Here is a 16699-nt window from a genome sequence, read left to right on the forward strand (position 1 = left end):
AGGAGCCGCTACAACGACGAGCTCTACGAGCTGTACGATGATCTCACCATCGTGCAGCGAATTAGACTCGCCAGGCTCCGGTGGGCTGGTCACGTCATGAGAATGACAGTGGACGACTCAGTCCGTAAAGTCCTTTTAGGCCGTCCTCACCGGGCAGAGGAGCCGTGGTAGGCCCAAATTGTGATGGAGTGATGGCGTTAATGCGTCCGCCAGAACGGCCGGGATAACGGATTGGCAGACGACGGCGCTGAACCGTGAGCGGTATCGAGGATTGTTGCAGCAGGCCAAGACCGCAAAGCGGTTGTAGCGCCTGATAAGTAAGTAAGTAAACAAAGAGCAAATGACCGTTATCGAGAAGGATGGAAGAGAAATCATTAACAAATAGGAGGAAGAGGAGAGGACTTAGGACGCTGCCCCAGATGAACAATGAAAACTAGAAGACAACTAGAGCAAATGACCGTTATCGAGAAGGATGGAAGAGAAATCATTAACAAATAGGAGGAAGAGGAGAGGACTTAGGACGCTGCCCCAGATGAACAATGAAAACTAGAAGACAACTTTTACACGAAAGATACGAGGTAAACCAAGTGTTGGTGTTAGCAGGGAACCCTAGTGTAGCTAGTTTAGCTGAAAGGAGCACGTGACAGACACGATCAACTCGTTTGTCGGTTGATAGTATGATGGCTTAGGTCGGTATCAAGTTGGCAGGTGGCTCGGTGTGTAGTGTATCCACGATAATCGGTGAGGATGTGGCTGCAATGTGGAGGACTGAATCTGTCGGGAAGGTAGGAGTGTGTCAGGCTGGATGTGACCAATGCGAAGGCGGCAAAGGACTCGTTCGGATCATGCCAAGATGCGGTGTTGTACTTGATGGAGGGAAGTTTTGTGGAGAGGTCTAGGTTGAGCCAGGTGGTGTTCCAGCGTTGAGCGACTACTGCATTGGTGAAGTGGATGGCTTCTCGGCGCGATAGTATGCTGTGTGGTTCGGTTGGACGGAGCCGACCTTCGTTGTCCGAGCCGGTCGGCTTTTACGTTTCCTTCGATTCCGGAATGACCCGGAATCTAACGTGAGGTGATGATGGGTTGTCGTCAAGGACCCGGTTGTGAGGGTCGTTAGAGAAGCCGTTTTCGAGGGCGATCAGAACACTGGCACAAGATAAATGTGACTCTTGGTCATTTCGTTTACAGTTCGTGATTGAGAATTTAGCAGTCGGGCGCTTGAACGTGAAATTCCACATTTCTTCAAGCAGAGTCTGAGGCTGAACGCAGACGGCTATGTGACGGCTGCTAGACACGGTCGCCAAGCCGTGTATAATCAAAGTGGCCAACGGTAGGCCGTATACTTGGCAACAAGATTCGGCACCTTGTCATACGGCCGGCAAATAGCAAAAATGGCTTTAAGACAATTTTTAGGACTATACCACCAGCAATGTTTGGCCTCCCCTAACTCCTCGGACCTTAACCCGATTGACTATTTCGTGTGGTTGAAAGGGACACCAATCAACCAAAAAAAACAAGACCGTTTTTGTGGCCCGTCCCGCTCGTCCGTGCTTGCTCCAGGTGCCGAAAACGGATACAGGCGGTCATCGATGCCGAGGGTGGCTACGTTGAGTGATTTGTTCTGCAAACATGTAAAGCTTAACTTCTTAAACAACAGGAATGTCGAACTCCTACTGTTGCCGTGGTCGTTGTTAAGCGCGGATTCATGGTCGATTGTACGTACAGTTATTATTGGGAATGTATTTTTTGTAATTCAATTCGTCTTAAACTTCAATTCCCGGGTCGGGTGTCCAATCCAGCTCCAGGAAACACAGGCCATGGCTGCACTCATCCATCCGATCTCCCTCCTGCCTGACTCCACTTGATCCAGCTAACGAGCACGCTATGCTCCTCTACGCCTTGTACAGAACGGGTTGCTGGCAAGCAACCATTCCTGGTAGGGCATGAGTCCGGCATCCTCTAAGCGTGCCCTAACCAGCGTATCTTTCTGGCTTTCGCAACCTTCAGGATGGTTCATTCTCCTCTTCCACAAGCGCTGCTCGCACACACCGCCAACGATAGTCCGTAGCATCCGCCGCTCGAGGAAGGCGAGTGCATTGGTGTCCTTCTGCAAGCATAGTGCAGGACTCGTACCTGTAGAGGACTACCGGCCGTATCAGTGTGCGATATATGGCGCATTTCGTGCATCGTAGCAGTGTTTCTCCACAAGAGTTTCTTGGGGCCCGTAGTAGGAACGCGAGCCAAGGTAGCAAAACTCCTCTACTACCTCAAGAACATCACCGTCAACCAAAACTCTGCTTTATAGTCATGCTCTATCACGATCAGAGCCTCCGGTAGGCAGTTACTTTGACTTCGTCGCATTGCTCCTCGAACCAATTCTATCGGATTCGCATTTCAGTACGCCCCGCACACCGCCGCAGATGTCCGTCCGATGATGTCGATGTCACCCGCGAAGTCAAGAAATTGGAGAGACCGGATGAAAATCGTGCCTCGGATGTCGAAGCCTGCGCTTCGCAGGACACCTTCCACGGTAACTCAATTCACGGGTCTCAGATGGGTCATTGCAAATCAAATAAGAATTTACACCATTTTCTCGATACCACGAGACTAGTAGCATCGTTTAAGGTATTTCTGAAGAGAAACAGTATCAGGAAAAGACCAGCGCACTTTTAAAACTGCTGTAGAACGGATAAAATGAGCGTGCTAAATATGTTTGCGGTTATTGGAAGAGTGGCAGTGCTTTTAAAATTATCCAGGAGAGTAGGGTTTCATCGTTGCGCATTTTTTTGTGACATGTTGTTTTACATATCGAAACTGACGATTTTATTTTGATTGACTCGTTTACGGGCAGAAGCTATTCAGAAGAATTGTTGCCCCACCCCGGAAGCCCAATAGAGGGGTGTAGCGAATTAGACAAAGCAGGCTTCAGTTGAGCTGGTCATGTCACGAGACCTGATACCAGACGGCCCAACCCGTAAAGTGCTTTTAGTTCGCCCACATGCGTAACAGAGGAGGCGTAAACACTGAGATGTATTGAGAGCGTCGAATCGAATGGACAGACGACAGTGCAAACCTTTGAGCCGGTTAAAGCACTTTTGCCGCAGGCCTCGCAACCGCAACCACAAACCGAATGCAGTGTTCTTACAAATGCGTGCGTACTCTTGGACTTCTCGTGTATGGCTGTATTTCTCTCCTATGATCTAGCTACGCATAAATCTCTACTTAATACTACTTACCCACTACAAATCGTCACACTAATACTATTTACAACTCTTCACCGAAATTGACCAGTAACTTCGTGCTAAGCTGCCAATCGCCTCAAGAGTCTATTAGTTGTTGGACTGCATGTTAGTAAGTCGAGATCAACTAGGGTACAACTTAAAATACACGGCAAAGGACGTTGCGAAACGTCGGGGCGGCTCGGTGGTAGAAGCGACAACAGCGCTGGTCTTCAAACGGCAGGACCGGCGTTCAAATCCCATCCGGACCGTTCCCCCGTAGTGAGGTACGTGGTACCTTTAAGTCTAGTAAGCTAGGAATGGCAGACATGACCTAAGAGGTCGTTAGGCTAAAGAAGAAGAAGACGTTGCGTAACAATGTCCCCAGTCAGCCATCCATCATTGATAATCGAAATTATACACGAATTTGTTCTATTTAGCGAAATAACAGCATGTTTCGTGTGTAATTCTAGCTTTAAAGCCAGGCTACATGATGCGAGATGCCAAAAAGATTTCGCCAAAAAGGGGGGGTTATGCGAAATCTATCCGTCGAAAAGATTTCGCCTCCTTGAGCTGAAATCTCGGAAAGATTTCGCTTCTCTCTAGCCCTCTCTGTCACCTTCCATGCGTTGCCATGGTAGTTTTCGGTTGAAGAGAGAGAGAGAGAGAGAGAGATAGCATGAAGTACTCTAAACAACGCGGCTAGATGAACCGAGATGATTCTGACGGAAAAATCACCTTTTTCGCGAAATATTTTTGGCATCTCGCATCATGTAGCCTGGCTTTTACAGTGCGTGCGATTGGACACTCGGAACAGTACTTACCACGTCGATAGCGAAGGTGCGCATCACACTAGCGGTATCTGTTTAATCAGGAAGCTATAGACAGCATACCACATCTGATCGGCCACGAATGCATTGGGCAAACTGTGCACACGGGAGAAAAATAAAAATTCCAACGTACGTTCTGCGCCATGCTTCCGAAGCATTCCGCCAATGAAGCGAACCATTGCATCCACCTTTTCACCACAGGAAAGGCTGCTGTATTGTGCTTGCACTAGCATCTGTGCGGCGGGCCAGGCCGAGTTGGCAATGGCAACATCGAAAACGCTTTCACCTTCCGTGCTGAGCGTGTCGAAACCGTCGACCGGTGCCGAACGCCGTTGGAAAAATGCTAACGCTTTGCAGGCGCGCCATCCGAACATGTCCGCACTGGACATGAGGTAATGGAAGCCGTTCCACCGGTTCCGCACATTGATCTGCCGCGGATCAAAGCCCGTAGCAATAAGGCAGGGTAGCATGTAGAAGCATCCGTTCTGGGCGGTCATGTGAAACAAATTGCGTCCTTCCTCATCAACACTGTGCAGATCGAGTGTCTTGCTCAGAAGGTACCTGTACGCCGGTACAGACTTTCGGTGACAGAAATCACGACTCGATTGCGGGAACAAGCGCATTACCGTCACTATCAACCGGTTCGTTACGGCCAGCTTCGCTTTCTGCAGTATGTAGCTTGCGATCGGCACGTTTCCGATGTGTTTCGCTGTGGCGAGCAACCATTCCACAACGATTTCGTCACGATTATCAGTATCAAGGTCGGCTGACAGTGGACGGTCTGGCAAAGAGAGTCCTACATTCTTCTTGCTACTGACACAGCATGCGCCTGGTCGTAGTTCAATCTCTATCGCTTCCTGCTCGCCACCGTCAGCGTCCATCGCTGCTTCCTCATCGACAATATCATTTTCTTCAACCGTTGCCACCCGGTATCGTGTGCATAGCTGCTGAAACAGCAGTTTGAACCGCGCCAGCTGATTGTTTTCCATTGCCCGTCTGGCACTCGCGACAACGCTCCGACCGTCAGTTATCGAGGGCAGGGGAAAGCGGCAATGGTCCGCAAGATAGTCGATAATATCGTGCGCCTTGCGCTCGAATGCTAGCTGAAACAAGCGATCGACCACTCCGCGCAGAACCTGTGCCGGCGGACCGGACTGTGTAACTAGCTGATGAAACATATCACGCAGGTTCCAGGCAGTGCTAAACTCCAGCACCGACAAGGATTCGAATTTTTGCCGCCGGGCGTATATATCTAGCTTGCGCACCTGAATAAGATGCTTTACCACGCGTGCGCACATTTCTTCCGCCAGTTCGGGCGGATTTGCAAACCGTCGTAAGAAATAGGCATAGATGGCGCCACAGTAAAATACATTTTCCGCATCGTTGGAGTACAGCTGCTGCAGCAGGATGTCGAAATTCAACCGCGCGCCCCATGCTAGGAGATCCCTTAACGCGAAACCATCCTGCAGAAGAAATGCATAGTCCAGAGCAGTCCAGCCGAACAGGTCATCGGTAGCATTAACAAGCTCGGCAGGCATGCTTTCCAACAGTTCGCTGGCGGAATTTCCGCTCTTCGCCACCAGATGCAACGGAAGCCGGCCAGCGCAATCTTTCGTCGTTAGCATCGCAGCCGGAGGAGCGTTGTGTAATAGCGCTCGAAACGCTCCCATGGATTTGTTCACCAGCGTCCAGTGCAGCTCGCAGCCCGCGCTCTCCATCAGTATCATTCGATTCAGGAAGTCGCGCATTTTCTCTAGCGAGGGCGTCCATACTGCCTGGGATTGGAACACGCGCTCATGCTTAAACCGTGCCCGGTTTTGGTTTAACCAGCATGCGGCAAAGTATTCCGCAAACAGGCGATGCGCAAACTGTGGCACCCCGTCCCGTATCCCATCGACAATGCCGGTTTTTTCTTCTCCCCGGATCACTTCCTCGATCAGCCTGCTGACGCTATCCTGCTCCGGCCGGGACAACAATCGCTCCCTGCTGCTTCGATCGAAAATGGCGCACACGGCCAGCAGGGCGTGACGTTCCTTGATCGTTTTGCTGTAAGACAGGTGACGCGCTTTCGCCGCAGCCGTCATGGCGGCGGAATTGGACGTTCCCGATTTAACCGTCATCAGCAGCTCTATCTTCCGCTCGATGAAATGTTCCACCAGCTGCAGGGTGTCAAGTTTGGCGCCAGCCAGCATGCGTTGCGAGATCGTACGTAACTCAAAATTTGTGTGTTCCACGATCACAGGCAGCAGGGTAACCTGCACCATGTGCAGCAACAGTGGAACAGTCGCCAAATCACCCAAAGCCTCAACAATGATAACATACAGCACGGTCAGCACATGGGTAGAGTGAGCTGTATCACAGCGCCTGTAGCCCGCTACATTGTTCAGAAGAAATTTGTGCAGTGACAGTACAATGTTAGCCCTCGAAAACGGTCGCAATCGCTTGATGCTACAATCGGGGAAGGTGTGTTTGAATTCGCGTTCAAAATCGCACGGCCGGCTGGACAGATAGATGCGTCGCACTCCTGCTAGTCTGGCAAACCGTGCCATGCAGCTCATAACCACCGCCTTATAGTATGGTGCCGTTTCATCGAACCCATCGAGAAGCAATATGAGCTGCTGTTCGTTAAACTTCTCGCGAAACAGGCGCAACTCGATCAGTTGGCTCGCTGGCAGCAGCTGTGCCTTCAGCTCATCCAGTATTATTCGCCCACCTGCCACCGTTAGCAGCGCTGCGCACCGATCGGCTTCCTCTCTGCGCAGGTCCGTTTCTTCGATTGTTTGCCGGTGCACACTCGGTACGAAAAGTGCCAGATGAACGAGCCGATACAGCAGCCTCGCCAGCACTGTATCGTCCAGGCCAGGCACATCCCTGCCGCTTCCATCCAACCGATCGAAGTCGGTCGAGTATTCCATTGCGTTCAGTTTTACCACGTACCGGGTAGGGCTCTGTTTGGCCAACCGCCAAGCTAACCAGGTAAAGAAGCACGTTTTCCCATGGCCTGCCTCGTTCAGGAAAATGCACACCTTGGCACCGCTGTCATCCGGCGCCGGCGGGAAGCTGGGCGAATCAACGTCTTCCTCGTACGTGCCAAGAACACGCGCAACCTCCGAGCTGGTGCTTGCCTCATGATTATCGACATATTTAGCCATTTGGGCAAAAGGTACATCGTCCTGCGCACTATACGCAAAAACGTTGCGGTGTCGGCTGATGTGTTGTGCCACATTCTCCTGCTCTACCGGGCTGTCGTCCAACGGCTCAAAGGTACGCTGAATGTACCAGCGCTTAATTTCGTCATAGTTGCGCTCGTTTACATTATGGTCGCCAGCACGCAGCATGCCCACCTCATCTAGCACATCCACCAACAAGCTCAACTCGTCCGATGGGTGCACAATTCTGCTGAGTGGTGTAACCGTCCCGAACAGCGTTACATGCTCATGGGCTTCAAACACCCGGCGCAGTGCTTCCGGTGCAAGATCATCAACGCAATAGCTCTCACCGGAACTGGTCCTTGCCGTACTACTACTGTCCGGTGCTGTCTCCTCTATTACTATGATCTTTTGATTAAAGCGCTCCGACAGCTCCTTAGAATTCGCGATTAACCCTCGGCTTTGTTTCCCCACGATCAATACCACTTTGATAGTAGGATGATTTACATCCTTAAGATATGACAGCAGAGCGGGAAGAGCTTCGTTCGCGTTTCGCAGCTCTCGGCAGTTCGTACCATCGACGAATAATGCTTCGTATTGCAGCAACGGTAGCGTTTGAGCAACAACCAGCGAGCCTAGCTTCGAACCGAGCGAACTACCGAACTCATAAACCCCGCAACCTCCATCGCGCTGAAGGAATTTGGCTAGGGTGGAGCAAGACAAGCGGTCCGGGGCTATTTCAATGTGGGGATATTTTAGGCGCAACGGTTCAATATATTCCTTCGAGCTGTACATCAATTGCGCTATGGATGGGGTCACGCCCGTTGCACGAAACCATTGCTGCAAACGGTTAACATTGATCGGGACAGGACGCTCGCTCTTGATTGCATTGAACATCTGCAGGTGCAGGCTGTCTACAACCACGGCACCATTGCACCAGTTGGGAAGCAATTCGACTGCCCTGCCGTACATGTCCTCTTCGTGCAGTGAGTTACACACCAGCACGAACGAGTCGTAGAATTTCTTTAGTGTCCTTTCTAGAGGGTTCGCTTCGGCGAGCACGGTTGACAGGGTTGTTCCATCGATCTTGAGTACGACCTCGTTCAGCACCGCTCTAATATCCGATCCAGCAGCGTTTGCTATCCTTCTGTACGCTTTCTCAAACCCAGCTCTAACACTCGCGATCGCTGACGATGTGGTGGGTGGCTCGAAAAATGCTTCACTAAGCTTAAAGCATGATGGCTCGTTTTTTTCCGACTCTAATGATTGAACACATTCGCGCAGCAAACTGGCAAACGTGTTGTACATTGGGTTCGAGAAAGTGATTTCCGTTCCGTTCCACACGTCTGCTGCCAGTACCTTGCCTAGCTCTAGCGCGCACGAGTCGAGTAGCCTTTTCTCTAGCTTCTTACGTGCTGCCGTCGGATTAATTTGGTAGCAGGACGCCCCAATATCAACGCAAAACTGTAACCCATCATGTGCGCAGTTTCGCCTGACCATTAAACGATCCTCTAAGCCTTCGTCCAACGTACCGTTCGTGCACAGTACGTACGTGTGCGTGTTCGTCTTAAGGTGTTGGTCTACCTGTAGAAAGGATATGAAGTACTTTGGGATCGAAAATGAGGAGCTGGTGCAGTTTGCTGGAGCCAGTAGCATGCCTTCCGTCAGCATTGACTTTTTACCATCACGCTTATGTTTCGCCTGCACACTGACGGTGCCCGACGGTAGGCGTGGCGATGAGAAGTGGTACATGATGTCATCGAAATCTTTTCCGGCAGGATCCTCCATCGCGATCTCAAATTCGAATGTGCAATCCTCCTGATACGCTCTGAACGCTCGTAACAAAATCACCAACCCCAAACGCAGCTGATACGAATCGCCATGCAGGGTGGACCTTCCCTTACCGGAACTTACGTTGACCGATAATGGTTCTGCGCTAGTCGCTGTTTGTTGTGATGATGATTCACTGCCGGACGGCGCTAAAAATGATCCCCGCTTTGGCGTGTCGTCCCCATCGATACCGTGCTTCAGGTTGTCCCTGAAATGAGAGAGAGAAACAGTAATGACGAGACAATGTTTGTCCACTGTGTAGGTACGAGCATTGTGACAACGCATATTTAACAACGATGACTCACATGCCGCCTTGCGAACCAACTGTTATTGAAACAGATTCTATAATTTCGTTCCGTTGCCGTTATGGTGCTTCAGCATTCCTTTCTACCAGCTATGTAGATATTCCTGCAATTTCGAAGGAAGATTTATTGTTATTTTAAAGCAAATAAAACATGTGCAGATAACCGATACTTACGTGAGTGCGACACCGGGTTAACGGTTTGTTTACGAATTGACGCTGACAGATGCAAAACGATGGCCCAGTGAAAATAGTACAACGATAGAAATTGAAGCAATCGTTCGAAGGTTTACACTATGGTATTGCATCGGACATAACATTTTAGAAGTAAATAATCGTGTAATAGTACCTAAAAAGGGCTAAAGTCGGAAATAAGGGCTAAATTCTGAAAAGATGAAAAGATGCCTGAAAAGACGGGCACCCATCTTTGCAACTGAGTTACGGTAAGGGGTATCTTTTTCAGACTTTTTACTATAATTATTTATTTATTTCTTATTTATAATTACACCTGTTTACGATTACAGTCGCATCGCTCACCGTTTGCTTCGACTCATGAGCTGCCTGCTTCGATTTGCATGCCATTACCATCGAATGCGCGACATAACGACCGAATCATATGCCGTTACTACGGAATCACGTGCCGGTAGCTATGGTTTAGGAAATGTTAGCACATTTCAAATACGCTGTTTCTCTCGAACAAATAGTTTTTTCTTGTCGTCATAACGCACGGATAATTTTAACTATTTAAAGAAACAGAAAGCAATTTTTAAACTATTTTTCGCGTGTTTTAAATATTGTGTCAAAGTAAAAATTGTTGCATCCTGATTAGAACGTAGCCTAACCGTGCGCTCTATGCCGTCTGGGAACTGACAGCATCCGATGTGTACCGGATATGGCTGTCTCGCTCTAGCAACGATCGGGGATGCGCTTTAAGAGCGTAGAAGTTCGTGAGTAAGGATCATGCGGATCCTGGAAGACTCTCTGCTCATCACGGTTCCGGGACAGACGTGGCTCGCGCGCGGCCTCGTATTTTACGTTTGTTTTTAATGTTCGTTTTAATTGTGTTTTAAGTGAAATAAAAATACACCTGTTTACAGTTACAGTCGAATCGCTCACCGTTTGCTTCGACTCACGAGCTGCCTGCTTCGATTTGCGTGCCATTACCATCGAAAGAGCGACACTGTGGTCGAATCGCATGCCGTTACTATGGAATCACTTGCCGGTAGCTTTGGTTTTGAAAATGTTAGCACATTTTAAAGTTGCTGTTCCTTTCGAACAGGGTTGGGGCGGTCCGGTGGCCGAGGCGACAGCGGCGCCGGTCTTCACACGGCAGGGCCGGGGTTCAAATCCCATCCAGACCGCCTCCCCGTACGAAAGGCTGACTACTTTTCTACGGGTAAAATTAAGTCTCAGAAAGCCAGAAATGGCAGGCCGAGACCTCTCGAGGTTGTAGTGCCACAGAAGAAGAAGAAGTTCCTTTCGAACAAATGATTATGTCCTATAGCTACAAATCAAGGATAGTTTTAGGTAAAAGACTCGAGGAGGCCCCCCCTAGAATCTTTTGTGTGCAGCACTGTGGCCTGTCATTTTTGTTGTACAGTGGGATTTCTGTATGGTCAAAACCCATTTGATTTAAACATTGTGCATTGTTCCTTAATACTTTTAACAGACAGCGAGTAGAACTTGATGCAATACATTGTAACAAGTGGTTTGAGATTATGATATTCTTATGTTTCCTCCTTTGCTGAATATCAATGCAAGGTCACAAGTATTCATCGAATTACTGTTCCGTTACCGTCCGAGAACGCCGTGCATGTTTTAGGCCCGATTGTTCACCACAAGTGCGACTGAAAACTAGTACGAAGCCCCTGTAACCCAAAGTGAATGGTAGGGTTAGCGGAGAGGGGATTTTAATCAAATAATAACAATATTTTATTCGACTTTCTTCAACCAATTTTGACCACACTGAAAGCACACTGAAAGCTCACTGTGAAGCTCTCGCAACGTGTACTGCGGATTGCATACCTTTAGGCGTAAATCCTACAGCGCCTAACAAATTTTGTCAGGGGGGGGCCTTTTCGAGTCTTTTACCAACAAAACTAATGGAACAATAGAAGGAAAAAATAGCATCAGCTTTAATCTAAGTTTTCTTCGCCGTTTGAACACTTTCTAATATTGGTCCACATGTGGCGGACAAAGGCTTCACAATCGTTTCGTGTTATAAAAGATGGTCCTTGCGAAATTGAAGTCATTAACTCTTCTTCGTTCAATGGTTGCGAACGCTTTACCAACGACTTCCACTTGCTGAACATGTTTTCAATAGGATTGAAAAAAGGGCTGTAGGGTGGAAGCAGCATTAATGTGTGCCCGGCATCGTCTATGGCATTTTTGACTTCTAAACTTCGGTGAAACGGAACATTGTCCATAATGTAAATGCATCTACCGATGTTCATTTCCACTAGTTTAGTGTTAAGAGATCCAAGAAACTCTAAGAAACTAGCCTTGTTTATCGCTGACGTCTGATGTTTATAGTGCACTATACTTTTCCTCGTCATAGCACATACAATAGATATATTGCGCGAACGCAATGCTGGAACCACCTTAATTGCTCGTTCGCCAGCAAGTGAGCGTCCATAAGATACTCGCATATTCATCTGGAACCCCACTTCGTCAATGAATACGATTGCATCGTCTGCATAACTGTTCGGCAGTTGCAAAAATCTGTCAGCATAAATTTTTCGTTCTTCCCTTAATTCAGGGAGTACTGCACGCTCAGCTACTTTATGCACTTTTTTAAAGGAATAGTGAAAACCTTTAATTGCTCGTGCCACCGTTGTCGAGCATACCGTGACATTATGACGATCACGTAACTTTGCCACCAATTGTTTCAGTGTTTGAGAACAGTCGTCATCAATCCACTCTTTGATACTGGCAATCTGTTCGTCTTTCAATTTTTTTGTGTTTGGCGGTGTGCGCACAGTTGCCTCAATAATTCCCGTTTCACGATACTTCTTTATGATTCCATGTACTGTAGAATGCTTCATATGAAGCATTTCTGCGATTTCTTTCAAAATTTTCCCCTGTTCGTATGCCCTTACTATACGCTCACGGTCTTCATTTGTAGTCGTCTTTTTTTTATTGCGTTCCATGTTCAGAATACAAATACTCAGCTTAATCAGTATCAATTACCTACGTTTTGAAATTTTATGGTACACTAATCGTTTATTCGTGAACAGATGACCGCCGAAATGTATGTTGTTCTCTTCCGATGCTCACAAAAGGACTGATGTAATCTCTAAATCAAATACCTCATACAGGAGCAATCAAAAATCCATGTATATCGGCACGTGATTCCATAGTAACGGCATGTGATTCGGTCGTCATGTCGCGCATTCGATGTTAAGGGCATGCAAATCGAAGCAGGCAGCTCATGAGTCGAAGAAAACGGTGAGCGATTCGACTGTAACTGTAACTAGTTTTTCAGAGTTTATTGGTGATCTGTACAGTAAACTAGCGGAAATGAACGACTTCGAACGGCGAAGAAAACTTAGAAAAATTCATTCTAAGCTATTCGTTTACATTTTTCTTGTTCCATATTCGATTTTTTCGTTGAATTCCATGAAATCGTGTTTATGTATCGTTCATTTTTGCTTTGACACAATATGTAAAACACGTTTAAAATTGTTCAAAATATTGCTTTCCATTGCGTTAAGTCGTTAAAATTATCCGTAAGTTTCAGCGACAAGAAAACAAAACTATTGCTTCGAGAGAGGAAGCGAATTTGAAATGTGCTAACATTTACTAATCCATAGATACCGGCACGTGATTCCATAGTAACGGCATGCGATTCGACCAACGGGGCGCTCTTTCGTTGATAATGGCACGCAAATCGAAGCAGGCAGCTCGCGAATCGAAGCACACGGTGAGCGATTCGGCTGTAACCGTAAACAGGTGTATGACGGTCCGATGCCGTATTGTCGAATTGCACAACCTTTGTTGGTAAAGTTCTGATATCTTACCCATAATTTCTCACAAAAAGCTCTTGGAACATTGCTCGCTTTTCTCAGTTTGCTTACCATTTTTATTTCTTTCGAAACAGGTTTGTAAGGCGTAAAACACGTTGAACAATATTTATTCCTTTTTCTTTCCTAGAACAGCACAAGGTTCGTTTTTTTTCTGATCAGTAATCTGGGATTTGAATTCGTCTTGATACATTAACGTCTCGCGCATTTTGTTGCATGCGTTCGTTACAATTTTAAAAATATATCTCATTTAAATTTAGTTCGTAATAATAATAGATTCATAATTTAATATGACTTACTGCCTTACTTTATTTATTACCTATCAGTGGCAAATTTTAGTTCACCAGGCTAAGTTGACAAATCGCACTGTAATTAAGACAAAAATCTCACATACGCTGTATTTAAAACTCTGTCTGTAACTTCTTGTTGTTCAGTTACAATCTTCTTCATAAAGACGCACACTAGCTTTGCTAAGGAATGAAGGGCTACAATTTTTGATGTTGTTGTACGTTATCTACTATGTTATTATCTCAGCTAAAACTAAAAATAAAATCACGTTCTGCAAGATTAATGAGGCAGGGACAATCGATTGTAATCATTTTCTTAACTATAAATGGGCTCAAACTATTCTGCTATGTTAGAAATGACAATTCTCCTGAATTAGAAAGCGGACTACAACAAATCGTACCGATAGGAAAAAAAACATGGACAAAACAAGTGCAATATAGTGAAGTGCCAGAATACAACACGTATGTATCGTACAACATCACGTTATAAGCAGTAGTGAGTCAAGATGTTGGGAGGCCACGAGCAGAATGGCAATTGAGGCCCCTCTAATTGTGACATTAGAGGGAAACAATAGGATTTCCCTCACCGACCTTGGAATCGTGGTACACACAGTATGTAGCCCTGTTTAGGGAGGATGCTTGTATGGCGCCGCCAAGGTTTGACTCCCGGGACTCAAGCTTGGAACCGCCCAACACGCCCGTTTCAGCATATTCGTTTTGCCGCGTGCAGCTTCTACGAAAGAATAAGGTCACCGAGGATTTTCCTGCTAGCATTTCAAATGCCCCATGTGATTGAAATGTATGGGGATTGAAGGACAAAAGCTTATAAGAAATACGGATGAAATTCGTACTTTTAATAGGATTGCGAAGGCAGGAAGAACGCCACCTTGCATGGCGGATAGCCAGCGGTTATTACGTTTGAAGGCTTATTACAGTACCATGGTATCGCTACGGATACCAGCGAACGAGTGTATGCAGTGCAAGCTAAAGGCAGCCGTCACGGTCATCCCTGTGATCAGCCTGCGGTTATGGAAACAGTTGGGTAAACCTCACCTTGGCCCACCGAAGTAGTGGTGCGGCAAACGTGCTGCAATATACGGTGGTCATGCGGAGATGAACATCTCCGACAGCTATCCGAGCATCGGAAACATCTACGACAGCTATTCGAACGGCTAGAACAACACCATTTGGCCATAAACCTAGCAAAGTGCGAGTTTTACCAGACAGATATCTTTAGACCTTTTTTGGGCTACCTCGCAACTCAGACAGGATAACGTCCTCTCCCCGAATGGGTTAAAGCGATTAGCGAGTGGAGTCGACCAACAAGCGTGATGGAACAGAAGAAGTTCTTCGCTATGGGTAATTATTATCGTCGCTTCCTACCAAACGCTCTGGAGCCACACAGGGCACACTACTCGAGATGACGCCAGGAAATAAAAAGAAGGTCAAGACGCCGCTCACCTGCACATTCGAAGCTTCTGAAGCATTCGACCGATGCAAGGAACAGCTCCAACAACGGCGAACGACAATCTTTGGGATTGTGTTCTCAGAGACATTTTGAGAAGGCGCCGCGCAAATACTCGACCTATGGCCGGGAACTAACGGCGATAAATCTGGCCATAAAGCATTTCCGATACCAGGTGGAAGGTCGCCAGCTTTGCGTATATACCGATCACAAACCGCTGAAGTACGTCTTTAACAGATATCCGCCACGTCACCGGACAGGAAAACGGTACAGCCGATCTGCTATTCCGTGTGGAGACGGTGCCCGCGACTCCTGTGATAGATTTCGAACGTATAGTCGAAGAGCAAGCACCGTGATCCTGAACTCACCGACATTTTGAGCGGCAAGATACGGACGGTCCTAGTTCTCCAAAAGTCTCCTATTCCTGGAAGCTCGCAATCTCTTTATGCTGACTGTTCTGGTGGTATCATCCGACTGTATATAACGAAGCCGTTTGGGGAACAGATTCTGCATGCGGTACATGGCTTGAGCCACCTGCGGGACTGCGAGCCTCAGCGGGGCTAATGACTGAACGATGCGTGTGGCAGGGCATCAAAAAAGACGGAGCCGCCGCTACGCGCCTACAGCAAGCTTCATTTTTGGGTATTCCCCTACCGTAAAACCAAGGGTGTTTTTCAACGAGCAAAAGATGTTGCAACATAGCCCCGAACGACCACACGCGCCCCTAGCAGCAACACATTTCTCGCCAGGAAAATTCCGTCGGAATAGCAGAAAAGGTACCCGAACTTCTAGTTGAAACGACACACGCGCTCAGGCTAAATGTTCCCGAGATGGACGTGGACCAACTACCCGCGTGTTTCTGCGCTTTTGGAGCATTGGTTTGCCGCGAACGGTATAACGGCGCTACCATATCGTGATGGCTCAGATACCACTCCGCGTGTTCGCTGAGCTCGTTCCAGCCGCTGCTCGAAACTATTCGACTTCGACGGACCGGTACGATTTCGTAAAGAAAACCATTCTCGGACATTTTGGCGTCTACATCGGCTCCTGTACGGAATGGACCTTAGAAACCGCAAGCCATCTCTACTACAACATCCCCAGGACGGCCCGCGTCGACACCAGTCTACACCAGCTCACGTGGTTCCAGAGACACTAGCAGAGGGAGCGTGCTACTACGACCCTGCTCGTATTCAGCCTCGTATCAGCCGCCTTATTCAGTCTGAGGACGCGCCGGCGCCATTGGATCGCAGGTGGCCTCCATCTCACCTGTGAGCAGTCGGTTGTTGGTGATCGACCGTCGAACCAACCAGCATTACCTTATTGACACTGGCGCCGATGCCTCCTTTATGTCGAAGTCATCCAACTACACAGCCTCGAAGCCGTCTGTTCGCTACCGACACGCTAGCTCCGGTTACTAGTGCAGCAGATGTGCGTGATCACCGACGCTAACGAGGCAGCGAGAGAGAGTCGGCGACGAGGATAGCCGAACGCGCTACAAGCAAGGCCGAGAGAGAGACACCCGAGCGCAACTATCATCTATCGAAACACGAGGGTCGAGAAGCGACACTCGCAGAATCTTTCTGGAATGTTCTTAAGA

The 16699-nt window shown here is 47.9% G+C and overlaps 1 protein-coding gene across 2 annotated transcripts; it reads right to left on the bottom strand.

The window, feature by feature from the left end:
- Positions 1-1720: 1720 nt before the first annotated feature.
- LOC118506058 lies at positions 1721-9711 on the bottom strand. 2 transcript variants are annotated; one of them, XM_036042701.1, is made up of 4 exons: positions 9506-9711; positions 9333-9435; positions 4043-9235; positions 1721-3568 (listed from the first exon to the last, which is right to left on the bottom strand). In XM_036042701.1, coding segments are annotated over exons 2-3 (5172 nt in total). In that variant the 5' UTR covers positions 9335-9435; positions 9506-9711; the 3' UTR covers positions 1721-3568; positions 4043-4065. The 2 variants fall into 2 exon arrangements, with proteins under 2 accessions (XP_035898594.1, XP_035898593.1); XM_036042700.1 differs by having other exon boundaries at positions 1721-9235.
- Positions 9712-16699: the final 6988 nt, after the last annotated feature.

The sequence above is a fragment of the Anopheles stephensi genome, chromosome 2 (assembly GCF_013141755.1).
Source record: "Anopheles stephensi strain Indian chromosome 2, UCI_ANSTEP_V1.0, whole genome shotgun sequence".
NCBI classification, from domain to species: Eukaryota; Metazoa; Arthropoda; class Insecta; order Diptera; family Culicidae; genus Anopheles; species Anopheles stephensi.